General features: G+C 37.7%; 1 protein-coding gene across 2 annotated transcripts in view; it reads right to left on the minus strand.

Annotated features, from left to right (window-relative positions):
• Positions 1-15,441, minus strand: part of BCKDHB (branched chain keto acid dehydrogenase E1 subunit beta) — a 132,012-nt gene that overhangs the window by 115,260 nt on the left and 1,311 nt on the right. For both annotated transcript variants that reach the window (XM_080388130.1, XM_080388131.1), the window contains exons 2-3: positions 13,768-13,845; positions 11,125-11,193 (exon numbers count right to left, since the gene is read on the minus strand). In XM_080388130.1, the coding sequence (XP_080244256.1) occupies positions 11,125-11,193; positions 13,768-13,845 (147 nt within the window). The remainder of the gene's footprint in view (positions 1-11,124; positions 11,194-13,767; positions 13,846-15,441) is intronic.

Raw genomic sequence — 15,441 nt, forward strand, 5'->3', positions numbered from 1 at the left:
TAATCTTGACCTTTCTGACGCTTTAGCACGTTACTTCCAAGAAAACTCAATCTTTTACTCCCTGTAATAAGGTCTGTAGAACCTTCTTAAACTGAAGTAGTGATAATTACCACACTCTTATCACCAAACTCAGAGGTTAAAAAAAAGAAACAACAGCGTACGTACTAAATTAGTCCCACTTGATGAGTACAAATGGAAACAGGGGGCATACTGATCACAGGATTAACCAAAGAAATTGAGAATCACTAAATTTCATTGAAGGAATAGTAAAGGCACGAAGACTGATATCTAGAACAAGGTACACAAACTGCTTGCAGACTCAGTATTAATACAGACTGCAAGTACTAGTTATGCTCATTGATTCCACCTTGTGTCTTTATATATATATAAAGTTTCATCCTCCTTGACATTATATTACTAAAATATTACTTTTACATGTTTCACTGCAAGTATTTTTCTGAAGTGGAAAATTCCTTTTTTATGAAGTTCAGCAACACATAATTTTGTGCCCAGCAATGTATCTTGAAATATCTTTAAAACATGTTAGAACAGTTTTCTTAAGCTCTGTACTGAGTATCAAGTTCTATATTAAAAAGCATATCCCTTACCTCTCCTTCAAACAGGTTTACAACATACAATAAAAAGAAACCTAATAAATATCAGTAAGTCCCAAATAAATAAAATATTGTTTTCACACCAGGCACACCAAAACTGAAATAAAATCTATTTAGCTCTGACAGACTTATTTATACCAATATCCCCCAATATGGTAAAAGGGCATACCACACTGCATCAAGTTCTTAATTTTTCTTGTCTTCTAACTGTAAATCTTAAGAAAAGAATTGGCTATTTAAGATGAAAATGAACAAAATGTACTATTGTGTAATGAGTCTGGAATACATTATCCAGATGTTACTGTTCAAAGCCATTTCTATAAATCAGAACAAAATCCAGATCTTGCCAAACTTCTCTGGAAGAACCAGACAAGCAAGCTGTAGAATTCTCTGCTTAAATCCATCCACAAAGAAACCAGGATAACCAAACTCCAGACTACTTGGGTCTTATTCAATCTATACACAACTAGTCATTTTTAACTCCAAATACAACATTCCACTCTCAGTTTAAGTCTGTCATGTCAAAAATTCTGAACTATGTCGTTCTACCATATACAATATGGTAGGAACGACCAGCATCTACACAAAAGAGGAAGCACAGTGCTTCAACAAGCTTGCAGTTTGTTCTGAAGCATGAAGCTAACATTTTCCATCTGCTTATACAATAACCCCCTAACACTTACTTCTTATGCTACTTGAGGCTGAGTTTTTCTTCTCCCTATAACAGCATATTGCTATGTTCTAAAACCATGCAAAAGACCCCATGATTACTGATTAAAAAAACTCACAGAAAAAAAAAACAGATTGTCTCCCACCTGTTGAAGTAATGCCCAACCACTAATAGTTTCTGGGAGGCACAAAACACTACCTTAATATACTGCATTACAGGCCTCAACCAGCACATCCAAACTGCGCCTTCGCACTGTAACACTTGGCAACATGAGAGCAGACCCAGAACCTCCATTGACAGATCTCTGCTCCCTTGCCAGTAACATGCTGTGAAGTCTCCACAATAAACAGTGTCCTGAAATCACTGACACAAAAAAAAGACTTACAATATAAGCATTATAAAGTATTTTATGGATTTTGGAGGCACATTATTGGATTATTTTTTTTTTCAAAACCACAATATCTACCTCTATTAGTTCAGCTTCAAAAGGTTCTCCCGTTATTTCATGCTACTAAAAGCCATCAGGACATTTATGCAATTTTTGTAAGCATACCAATCTTTAGCCAAGAAACTTCACCAAATACCATTACAACCTGGAAACAACCTTATCTTCTCACTCATGTTTTTCTCCATAGGTATTTCACTTACACACAGAAATTGCATTCAGGTTTCTAGAGCTCAAGCTCATAAAATACTGTGTTCAAGTAAACACTTTTCTTCAAAGAATGACTAGCACAATTTTAGAAAGGCTGGGGTCCCTCGGGCATGGCTAGGTACAGCCATCTCCTGGCCAAATAAACAAAAACTCCTGAATTATTTTACTGGCCTATCAGCAAACAACATTTACTGAGAAAGAAGAGTCCCCTGAAAACTCACACAGGTGTTTACACCTTAGACAAAAGCTCTACAGAACAGCACCCAGGGATTATAACGGATCAGACATTGTAAATAAACATTATTGCTGCAAGACAAGCTAGTATTATCATGAGATGTGTCAACAGGAAGGTGTAAGCAACCAGGTTTTACTCAGTAAGGCCCAAAGTATCCAGTTTTGGATGGAATATGTTCTTCAGTTGCAGCAACCAGAGTCCAGAGAAAACTAATCAGTAAGAAAAAGCTTCAACCATAAAAATAATCCTGCACCTGGACTGTGACTGTGTGTGTAAGGAAGCCAGAGAATCTCCATCACTGAAGGCTAAGAACAGCCTTTGCCAGCTGATCTATCCCAAAACATACCCTGTACTTCAGGGATCTAATTTTGTAAAGGCAGGCAGAAAGTAGAGGAAAACAAATATGGAAGCAATAAATAAAATCATTTTTAAAGCATCCAGCTGATTGCTAATGTTGCTAGGTCATCCCGACATAAGGATGTTATTTTCTTGCTATAACTGTGGTTTCATATGCAGTTCAGTCACTTGCTTTTTGATGTGTTCGAAATTTTCCACAGCGGAAATCTTTGATTCAACTCCCCACACCCTCACGTGATTTAATACAAGTATTATTTCTTCTCCTGATTTTCCTTTTTTTCTGTGATTTTCCGATTTGCAAGACAATTGAACAGACAATAATCACTGCCTACAATCTGTTCCCCATCTATTTCACATTTTTGGTTTTGAAGAAAAAAACCTACCGACTTTATCTACACTTCTAGCTGCATCAAAATAATAAAGCATAGGAAAGTTTATTTATAAAACAAGTCTGTACACTTGAAAAGAAGAGGGCAAGAAAATAATTAAATTTTAAGTTATATGTACTTATTGCACCCTTTTATTCCATGTAAGGTAATTATTTTAGCTATGAAAAATGAGTGAGGAGGAAAAGTTGCAGCTGTTTACTCCTCATTTACTACGCCTGCATGTATGAATGTCCATAGCCATGTATGTAGTTCACAATTACCTGAAAGGAAACTATCCCAGATTGATTTTGTTTTACCCTACACATAGGGGTGACACATGTTACTGAGCCTCCTTTTATCAAGTGTCCACCTGGAAAAGCAGCAAGTACTGGCTGCACAGCAGTACAATAGACAGGACTTGGGGACTAAAATGTGCCACAAACTGACAGTCAATACCACACTGCTAATAAAGGCAGCAAACATCGCCCCAGGATGTATTAGCAATGTTACACAGAAGCTTTATGATTTTTGTTCTGACTTTGTATGAGAGTACTGTAAGTTGCTGTGGGCAGAACATATCTGTAAGCACTGACAAACAAAAAAGAGAACAGCAATAACAGAGACCAATAAAAGAAACTAGAACAAACAAAAATAAAACCCACAAGTGAAAGACCCTTCAAACAGTGATGGGACATAAACCCAGAAAGGAACAAACCTATCTTCCTCTTATCCATTCTGCTATCACACTGAGAATCCCGAACAGTGACAAATCACAAGCAAAAGACAAATTCATTCCAAAACATTCCAAAAGAACTGCTGACAAAACCATTACTGCTACATCTCCACAGAGGTCAGCTTTGAGACCTCAGTCAGCTCTTTTGGGATTAAGTTCAGAACTCCTGAGGGACAGAACCGATGCCAAGTCTCTTCTACTCCGGGAGACACCACAGTGGCATCCTCCAGGAACTGATAGGATCTTTGAAATAAAAATTCCCATTCAAAGTATTCACATTCTACCCATATTTCCAAATGGCTGCGAGTGAATTAAAACAGCATTATTCAATAATTCCCTACTGAAAAGTAACAAACTCACTCACGCTACTCTTTACATCTGAGAAAAATTTCCAATAGGTCAAACACTTAAAAGGTACTCTAACTGGGCATCCAAATAGTAGGAATGTAACTTAAGCAGTCATCTACACTCCCTTGATGGCAAATAGAAAGACACACCACAGAAAAGAAATACAGGTTGCTGTATGATAGGGGATCGAGTGCACCCTCAGTAAGTTTGCAGATGACACCTAGTTGGGGGGGAATGTTGATCTGCTCGAGAGTAGGAAGGCTCTGCAGGGGGTCTGGACAGGCTGGATCAATGGGCCAAGGCCAGTTCTGTGAGGTTCAACAAGAAGAGCTGGGTCCTGGCACTTGGGTGACCACAACCCCACACAGCGCTACAGGCTTGGGGAAGAGCGGCTGGAAAGCTGCCTGGTGGGAAAGGACCTGGGGGTGCTGGTCAACAGCCACCTGAACATGAGCCATCAGTGTGCTCAGGTGGCCAGGAGGCCAACAGCATCCTGGCTTGTATCAGCAACAGTGTGGCCTGCAGGACCAGGGAAGGGATTATCCCCCTTGGCACTGGTGAAGCCAAGATGAATTCTAGAAACATAATACTTGAACTAAACCTTCCCTTACTAAGGATCACATTTTGTTCTGATTGCATATTCAAAATCTGTTTATGGATTCACTGCATCCATACCCAACTCATAGCTGGCTTTCCAGAAGACTGATGATACTACTGAGACTTTTCAAACTTCTTTAAAGACTTCTTCCAATAACAATCACAGCAGTGATTCTTTGAACTTTTAAAATCCTCCAGCACCCTTTGCCTCATGCAACTTCTGGAGATGCAATATCTTCAGTAACAGTGCTTATCATTTCTATAATTCACCGTTAACTTGCTTAACACTGAATTCATTTATATGTGAAGGTGTTTTACATGATTTGTTTCAGAATTTCACTAGCTACCTGTTTTCAGGTCATCACACTGGAATCATCTTATTCTCTAGAGGCAAAAGATCACCAGTACTTTCATTTTTAATCTAATGTGTGAGAGCACTCCCTACAAGCAAGCTCTCATTCCCCTAATTGTCTCCTTCTCCTATGCAAATTCACCATTCACAGAAAGTCCCATCTTAGAGGTACTACTCTAATGCTCCTTACTTGCCTCACACAACTCCAGAAACACATTTTCTCTTCACATCATTCTTTCATTCAAGCACTGATCAAATGTGATTGCACTTAACCTGCTGGTTCCTAAAGCTGCTGTGACCCTCTGTGAGTTGATCATCAGGAAAATGGGGTTTTCCACATTTTCCTTTGCTGACTCACTGTCTTCCAACTTCCTTAATCTAGGTGGATAATTCAAGGCTACCTTCAGGGGACTACACTATTTTTTACTCCAGTTCTTCCGGATACATTAAGAGGAACATGAAATGCACTAATGAGCTCCAATTAGACATCACATATACCAGGGAAAGTGTCCCTAAAGTGAACTGCAATCTGCTTAGTTAAAGCAGGACATAAGGATCAAACACTACTTCTGTTCTAAGGGGAAACTGCTAGTTCCCTGGCTATCCAAACTTGCATGAAATCTTAACAACAAGAAAAACTGAATTCTGGTCCTTCACATTTCCTTACTAGGTCAACTTTCTTCTCTATAGTGCAATTTTTTTGGCAAGCATAACTTCCTAGCTTTTGAGCTAAACGTAACTCCACTGAAATGTATTAGCCAAACACATTCAAATGCGTGCATCTGTGTGAGACATCTGCATGTAACTAACAAGACCTATGAACAGCTGTAGTATTAGAAAGCCTGTACATAAATATTTGTTAGCACAAAGACACGAATTACTAAAGATTATTACTTTGAGATGACAACAAACATGGGCAATAACTCAATCTCAGATCCCAATTTTTGTAATTTATTCATTTCTTCCAATTCTTCTGGTTTGGTTTCTACCACCTACCCAAATCTCATCTATTAAAGTGAACACAAAAAAACCCCTCAGTGTCCCCAAAGCACTGCTATGGGGAAAGACCTGCCAAACCAATCTTACATCTTTTGGATTCCAAGTTCTGTGCAAGAACGGATCCTATTCCACATGTTCAGAATATCAAGCTTTGAAATAGTCAGAATGCTCTTGATCCTTACCCTCGCTAAGGATAGACTTTTGACATGACAGTATGTGCACATTAGAGCCTCCCTTCAAGGGTAGACCAGAACGGTATTAAGGACAAATCTCTACTGAGTCTGGTGACTACACAGAGGCACCTCTAGATAAGGAAGCCCTCAAGCTGGAAGTGTTTGCAGGATGGCAGAGAGTATATAATACATTTATTGACTTCCCCTGTTTATACAATCTCAAAATCTTCATTTTTTGACCACAGTAGGTTAGACAGGTCTTTTTTTGGAGTTACTCAAAACAAAAACCTGCTCTGGCATTCTTCTGAGTAGCCTTCCTTGTCAATCACTATTTCTGCTATTCTTCTCAGCCTTTAATTCTGTCTGCTTTCTCCATTTCTACCTTACCCTGTTTTTTCCTCCCATTTCTTTACTTCCTATCATCTAATTCCTACCTCTGATCTCCCCTGTATTTGTATTGTGGATGATACTGATCTTTACATGCTGCAACTTTATTTCATACTTCAGGCAGAGCAACAGGACACTTATTCAACCTCCAAGATTACTGTTTCAAATCCATCTGCAGACTTGAAGACAAATGTATAGCTATTCCACTCAGATAGCATTTTCTTCAAAAGATCAAAATAATAATGTACGTCCCTTTAAAAAATAGAACAAAAAATAAAAAAATGTTTGCAGATATCACCTATGTTACAAAAATACAGTAGGCAGGGAAGCAGACTACCAGTCATGCAGTTTACACCTTTGCTCTAGAGACACGAAACATCTCCAGAGAGCAGGACTACGGAACAGCAGACATCCATTACTTCAGAAATGATACCCTACAGGTTAGAGTATGTAACCTCTGCAAAACAGTAACAATCTTGAACCTGGCAGGGGCTGATGGGGAAGGAGACAAGGACTAAAACAAGAATATGCCTTCCAGTGTGCAAGACCAGAAGGAAGGGACAAAGGATAAAACTGTACAAGACTTGCTTCCCTCGTCTGAAAGGAACTCTCCATACAAAAATTTCAGACAGTGTACTCATCTTCAGGATGGAGGATTATACAGCAGCAGATTTCTAAGCATGAAGTTCATGCAAAACATTAACACCAACAGAAAGATCATGAGCAGCAAAGCTATGCCAGAAAACTGGAATTGCCTATTCCAGATGTTGACTTAAGATTTACAGGAACAAACATACTATCCCAAGTCATAGCTATCATGGGAAAAAAACTTGCATATACTGACCTGTTTACATATGATTCCTCAATTAAACATCTTCAAACATAATTCTTTGTAGCATGTCAAAAATTCACCCAATCAAAAATTAGGATTTATTTCCTTACAAAGTCAACAAGCTTGCCTTCTTTCACTTAGGCCTCTAGCTGTGTTTATATTACAACGTTACTCTAAACTCGGGCTTAAATTGCTTTCCTGGCAAAAAAAGGTTTTAGATTTGATGACAGATTTATTCTAAAAGCAAATCTCTATCTCTCCAGAGAGGCTTCAGTAACAGTCTGGATAGTAACCAACATCTGTATAGTACAACTACTGAGTACTGATATACCAAATTCTCCCTACTGTAACATTAGGTGATATTTAGACCTTGACCTCGAAGAAAGTGCTAAAAAAGGAGCTATCAATTTGTATCAGAATAACAACTTGCAGGCATAGGCTGCCACCTAGTGATTTTGATTAGCTACAGGAAAAAAAAACACCCAAACAAAAAAAGCCAAGCCTCCCTCTTCCAGGAAAGGAGAAAAAAAAAAAAATAATTCCTTCATATTTTACATCCACATATAGAAAGAACCTCGAGTTATATCTCTTGTGTATCTTACTAGTCTGTTGATGGCAAGCGCAGGAGGGGAGTGGGGAGAGTCAGAAAATATATGTAATCTTCCCCATGCAGGTAAGATCCATGAGGTTCCTTGTTTATCAGTTCTGTCTGAAGTTCCTCCTTATTTTACATGGACTGTAGCCTTTGCATAAAACAAGCACTGCACCCAGAACTTAATCTCTAAGACAGCACCGACAGAGAGCCACACCCCTCTTGAAATTTTTGATTCCTTCAATTTTTGCACTTTCACTCTTTCCTGCTTCTCCCTCAGCATTTTAACTATACTTTTAGTACATCCTCTAGTTCATCTTTGCCATTCCCACTTCAGCCACTGCCTGTTTTCTACAGGATTTCACTGTTAGCGAGGAAAGATGCCAAGTTGCCCGTGTCATCTTACCTGCCTTACAAAGTTGAATTATCATTATATGAATGACTCCTAAATTAATCTTTAGACTTTTCTTTCTGTCCAAACTTGTATTTCAGATATTGCCTTCATTTACTTACAGGCACTTCATCAACATAAAGAACTCTGTTTCTCCTGTCATGTCTCCTCCACCTCCTTCCTTCTCTCAATCACTATCAACATCTTCAGTTCACTTCTCACCTAGACCTAAATCTCAAAACCTGTAAAACAAATGTATCTTGGGAATCTCTATAATGAATCTGGAAGACAAACTTTTTTTAGGTAGGAAACAGCAAAAAGCTTTTCAAATCTCTCCTCTCCTAGCTAACACACTTTTCCTCTAACAAGTACAATCTTCGCAGTGCTCGGAATGAATGTGAAGAGATAGTTTCCTACCTTATTAATTTGATCTCACCAGCACTTTACATACCCACCCACTTTATTTTACAATCAAACAAAACAAGAGCACTATGTAGTTTTTCCTTATCAAGTCTATCCTCTTAAGCACCCTAAAGAGGTCAGTGCCCTTTCTGACCAAATGGCGATAGGAGCCTTCATGAACCCTTCAGTCTTCATGTAAGTACTTCCACAATGTCTCATGTTGCCTCTCATGCTTTAAAGGAGTTCTTTTCAAATGTTCTGAAGGCACATCATATCTTCCTCAAATAACTCACGGTCTTTATTATACCCATAAATCTGATTCTTGGTAGACCGCTGATGTGCTGTGACCGTTGTTTATCACACTAACGCTGTGTGCATAGCTCTTTGCACTCCCTCAACAGTATCCCCTGCACTCTGGGGCAGGGAGTAACACACAGTCTTTGAACAGCACTGGCACTTCTGAATACACCATCAATAAAACGCTACTAAAAGAACTAAATAATGGCTTTCCTTCATTCCACTATTTTATCAGTTTCTCACATCAAAGAAAACCAACTAGTGACCCTCAAAGCAACACCCTAACAATAAAAAGTTTGTTCCTTTTGTCTTTTAAGTTGGAGATGTTCACTAAGAACAAAGTTGCTTATGGAGCCATCTGCTTCTGTTGCTTATTTCCCACATGAAGTCTTCTATTGTCCATGTTTTCAGCAACCGACTGCTGTCTCAGAGGCTTCGTTTCCACATGGTCTAGTAAACAGAGTTAACATATCACACCAGAGTAACAGAAGTCTAACTCAACTTCAACACGCTGCACTAAAGATCATTGCTAATAAAAGCCCTGTCCAAACTATCCGAACATTAAAGTATAAACCAGAGAGTGAGAAAACATCCACGTAATAATTGAAACAGAGAAACAAGACAACAAAGTGTAGTTAAGTTTCTCAAACTTCTAAAAAATATAATCATCCTCCTCTCCCTTTTTTGGTTTACTCCAAAAAACTGAGTCTTGGACATCTCCAAGTTGGCAGTAACTTGCCTCCTTTAGGGAAATAAAATGAAATAATCACTGGCTTCAAGTGGTCCTAGTCATCTTAGTGCCTCGAAGAAAGCAAGCTGCTGCAACGTAACATTTTATAACCTCTTACTCTGTTTAACAGTGAGACCACAACTGCCAAGTTAAAAGCTACCAGGTTACTGTATCCACAACCAGTTTCCAAGACCTGTAAACTGCTATGTACTACCTTGCATGCCATACATGAACCATTTTTTTTTAGTGTTCCAGTAACAGTACTTCTCACAGCAAAATGGGTACTTAATGAAACCACATCAAATGGATAACCAAAGAAGAAACTCAATTGGAAGAACAGTGAAGGACTTTGAAAAGTCCTCTAGATTTGCCAACCAGGTATCACCAACTAGGCGGTTTAATTCTATCCATCAAGAACTGTGAATGTGACACTGACATGCTTGTGTTAACAACATACTGTCTGAAAGCTCTTTTCCTTCCCCCACCTTTCTTGGAAGCCGCTAATACTCAGGTGTAGGAGACTGTCCACCAGAAATAGCAGAACTACATTTTTTTCCAAAATGAACACTATATACGGATTAACTTAAATCACAGATGAAAACAAATTTTTAAAAGCTCCTGCAAGTTTCAGAGAAATTCCCTATTTAATACTTACTTTAAAAATAAGTTCTCAATAAAAATTAAAACATTCCTGCAAGTATTTTTTCTCTTCCAATGAGCTCGCCTCAACTCTCTGAGGTATGAGATAATTAAGCACCATCTTATTTTTCATATACTTTTGCAAACCTGATTTTCCTATCTAGTGATAAAGGCTACTTGTAAGATTCCAAGACAAAGGTTACACCATTTCTCTGAACGCCTTCACATGAGTCTTCCAAACAAGTAAACCAATCACATTCTAGATGAAGCACAGTCATAGCTGTAACACATCGTTTCTGTATTGGCTTTCCAGGCCATGCTAGACAATACTACATTTAACAAAGTTTAAATCCATTTTAATGCAATTCCTTCATGGTTCTTGACAGATAGCATAAAAAAGCATCACCACCACGTATTGTTGCTAAGAGGCTTTAATTTGTTTACAGTAATTAAGTGTGGCCACAGTGATGAATAACTGCTCCAAATGCAATTTAAACAATGAAGTTATATTGGCAAAGTTCCTTGAAGAAGTAGAAGACTCCTGAAATTATGTCAGCAAGTTTCTAAGCTTTGAAAGCTTAGAAAAAACTTGAATCTGTTACCATTTATATATTTCCAAGGACAGAAAGGAAAACAGAAGTCCATTTACCATGCTTCTCCCCCACTCATTCTCTTCTCCCACAGACCATAAAGGGGCACAAAAGAACAGAGATGCTAATGTGAAAACAATGTCAGATTTAGAAGTTAACTTACCATATTTGTCTCGCAAGCCAACTGTACACCTGAAGACTCCACCAAAGGCCACATCTTCACCAAATATTACTGAAAAATAAGAACAGTACAAGAGGCTAATATTACTCCAATGCATCTTATTTTTAATAAACATCTTTCAAAGGTTTTTGAGACATTAACGTAAGTAGCACTTTGTATTTCATTTTACTTCAAGATTTATCTAGACCTAAGTGTTTCTCATGCACAGCTAGCGCAAGGTTAATGAGGAATCATTACAGCAACACAACTATGTCTCAAAACAGATTTCAAAAAATTGATTCAGCTACGTTTTCATTAAACCATCTACTTTTTTCTGCAATATCCATATATAAATGAATAAATTTATATTTCTATCATTCCAAGAAACAATTACATTCAATCACTACAGAGTCACTGAAGTTATGTGTTCTGCTTTAACTGATAACCATTTGCATTTTTCATCCACAGATTCCAGTAAATCTGGTGTTTTGAAAAAATGCAAAATTACATTTTCTTCAAAATAACGTTCCAACATGAAATTTCAGACATTCTCCAAACATACTAGCCAGAAGACCAGAGGAACTCCTCTACAGAAAAGATGGGTATCTAATAACCAGGACAACTCTCAATATTCAACACTGCTTACAGTGTGGGTGATGTAGCCAATAAAGTTTTATCACTAAAAGTAATTGCCTTTAAAATTTAGCTTCATACCAACTAATCTTGTGTTGTTTTTTTTTTTTTTTGTTTAATTTACGGAATGATGAGGTCTGATTTTTCTTAAAACATTTTTGTTATTTAATTCACAGAAATAAGCATTGCCCATTTCAATTTGTTTAAGCATGTAAGAGAAGCAGCAGTATCACCAATAGCAGCTTGCATGGACTGGGGGGAGTTCTGATAATTCCCATATTCTTCAATACTCTCCATATTTTAAAGGACACAAAATAGTAAGTTAGCCTCCTTGCCTTTCAAATATTAATTTTATTCAAATAAAATATATTTCTGATTGAAAATACTAAAAGGTATTAACACACTTTTGACAATCATATTAATGACACCAATTAAAGAAAAATAACTTGTATAAAGATGTAAAACCAGTGCAGTCATGAAGTATGTGACTGTCCCCAGATCATTCAATTCATTTTTAATATTAATTTGTTGGGGTTTTGTACTTAAAATCTTTGTAAGGCCTTTCCATTACCATATGGCCACTCAATTTTAAGCCAGCTGGCATTAAAAAAACAAACACAAAAAAAAGAAAACATTTAATGCCAGTATCAGCAAACCAGCATCATTTTATTCATTCTTTTCAGCCACTGAAAATGTTTTCCTAGACAGATTCTAATTCTCATCAACACAAGCATGAGGATTTCCACTACTTAAAACAATAGTTGCTCAATTCCCATACAACTAAAAACATACGAAGGACATGCTTTCCATTGCAAGAAGTACTAATTAATTCACTAACTAGGGGGATGCTGACAAACTGCATGTCTGGACTGCGGAACTCCAACATGGTCTTGCAAAGAACTTTGCAAAGATCCAGCCCAGCAAAGTTGAGAAGCAAGACTGGAATCTCAGAGTGACTAAAAGGCTGAAGATTATATAGGAGTTTAAGTTCCTGATGGACTAACGTTCTACTTTTACATGGCTGATTCTATAGAACAGGTACTAGAATCTGTTCTTGGCACTAATTTACCCTTAGTTGTCTAAGTTTAATTTAATAACAGCAATTGTAACAAGTTGTAGATTGTAGATTGAGAGAAAATGTATACAGGCAAGAGTACCAGACAGACTTGTCCTAACAGATTAGATGATTAGTCAGACTTCAGGTTGAGCAGTGGTTGAAGCAATGCCGAAGAGTTACTAACACACTAAAAAGAAAAACCAAAATTACACAAGATCATGCAGCTTTTGCAGCTGTGTTCATTACATTAAACACCTCTCTCAAATATCTGGCCATCACCACACCTTTATTATGACAACAGAAGCAACAGACCTCCTGTCACCTCTAAGAATTGACAGTAAATAGTTCTGTGCAAAAGAGTTTAGCTTGATTTAAAAGGGTTATCCTATGATGAACTAGCATCTTCAAATTTACAGGTTATCCAGACTCCAAAAGCCTAGAAAATCTTACACTGCCTATGCACAATGACAAGTAGAAACCAGTAAAGCTGAAAAGGAATTTTGGAAGGCAGGGAAGGAGAGAAGGAAAAATGGACAGAGCGAGGAACATTTAGTCTCTTTAAAATACCATATTTTGAGCACAGAGAGTTGAAGGAATTAAAAACTAAAATTTACATTTTTAGAGCTCATTTACTTACTGGTTGGACACAGGCTGCCCTTAAGTACAGTTCACATCAGTAACACCATGTTAAGCATATTAAGCAATGTATCTTTCAGCCCTCAATTTTCAAACAAAATAAACCCAGCTAATACAGAAGGCTCAACTGCATCTTAAATCAATAATCCATTAATAATCTCTTAATACAACACATTTTTAAGCTTTGTTTGGGATCAAAGTGTAGAAAAACTTACTAGAAAACTCCCAAGGCCAGGAGAAATGCATTTAACATTGTACACAAATAGAGAAAACAAAATGCAATTTATATAAAGCAGAGGACACTAACAAGCATAACATACCTGCAGTCGGATCTTTGGCTAAAGTATTGTCCAAGGCACTTGTTATGGATTGGAAGAGATTCATCTTCTGAGTTTGCCCTGTGTGAAAGTGATTATTTAGCCATTTAATTTGGTTCAAAACACAGTACATCAGAAAACTGTTGCAAAACACGACTAAAACCTTAGTTAACAGTCATAAACCAGATCCCTGTTAGCAGTACCCAAGACTCATTTGCGGAGTAAACTTAAATTACAGGATAGATGGGACTGAGCATGGTATACTTTGCAATCCCAAGGACTTTAATTCTACTACCATGCACTCAACCTTTTTTCCAAAGGTATGCTCTTTGCTACAGCAAGTGCAGTCTAGCGAAACACCTAGGAACAATGACTACCAACAGTTTTTCCAAGGAAGAAACCATAGTAAAGCATTATTGTTTTGAGGACTGGGAATCCTTCTGATAAGATTCAGCAGATGTCATTAACTTTACCTCATCATTCTTTAATTATTTTATTTTTATCTCCAGACTTTCCAGTTTACAGGCACCTATTATGATCAGAAGTTCTCAAGTCCACCAGCCTGCTCTCTGGACTGCTGTTAGAAAGCGTCAGACTGCAGAGGAAGAAAACTTGATGCTGAAGAGCTATGCTTTAAATGGGTAAAGAAAACAGACTGCTGTATTAAAGTCTTCTGCAGCATGGACTGAAAGAAAGCCTTCAAAACCAAGAAAGGCTACGCAAGTGCCCGTCTTCATTCCAGCATTGCAAGGAAAAACAAACAAGCCTGAAAGCAAAAGTGGTATAAAACAATAGCCCGATTCCCACTACTGTAACCAACTCAAGATTCTCCAAGCAAATAAAATAATGCCTTATCAGAAACCAAGTGAATAAAAAATTGCCTGGCTGACATTGGGTAGCTCTTTAACCAGCGAAACCTCTGCCTAAGTCACGACTAGGAGCCACACACAGCCCAGGAGAATACTACCCACCAGCACACAGGGCACAAAAAAACCAAGATCCCAGACAAACATGAGAACAGGTGTTAGAAATCACAGAGGAGCGCTACACTGTTTCCAGTAGCTACAGTATCTCTCAACAACCATTCAGCTTCCCTTTTTCCTAAATTATTAAATAATGTTAGCATTTTTTGTTAAAGACCAAAGTCATGCCACACCAGAGCTGCGTAGCCACATTCCTGTGCTTGATGGCTTCACTTGTTACACTTTACACGGCTCTGAGAGGGGGAAACTGTAAAAAAAAAAAATATGGGAACTGTTCAAATTATATGAAAGCTACAAATAATCAACACTTACGAATTCAAGTGAATGAAAACTGGAACAGCAGTTATTTCTCTCTCTCTCCCAAGTCATCTGCATTAGTATTTAGGTTGTCTTTTCCACAAGATACAGGTGTTCCAGTACTTGATATAAATACATGTCTCTTATTTAAGCAACTGTCTGAAATTCCTCACACTGACTGTTCTGACCTGCTGCTCTTGCTTATAATAAAGGCCTCTGCATCAGCCTTCACAGAAAAGGAGAGACTAATTCTACCCTTCAAATTTCAACTGTGGAGTTGGAGAAGCATTACCTTAGTATCAAGATTGGTACTGGCATGACTTTTTATTTTACTTTCACCATTTTTCACAGAATCTCAAAGTGTACTTTAAATCAAAGCAGAAGTAGTTTTCTAATA

This window comes from Falco punctatus (assembly GCF_963210335.1).
Source record: "Falco punctatus genome assembly, chromosome: 5".
Taxonomy (NCBI): domain Eukaryota; kingdom Metazoa; phylum Chordata; class Aves; order Falconiformes; family Falconidae; genus Falco; species Falco punctatus.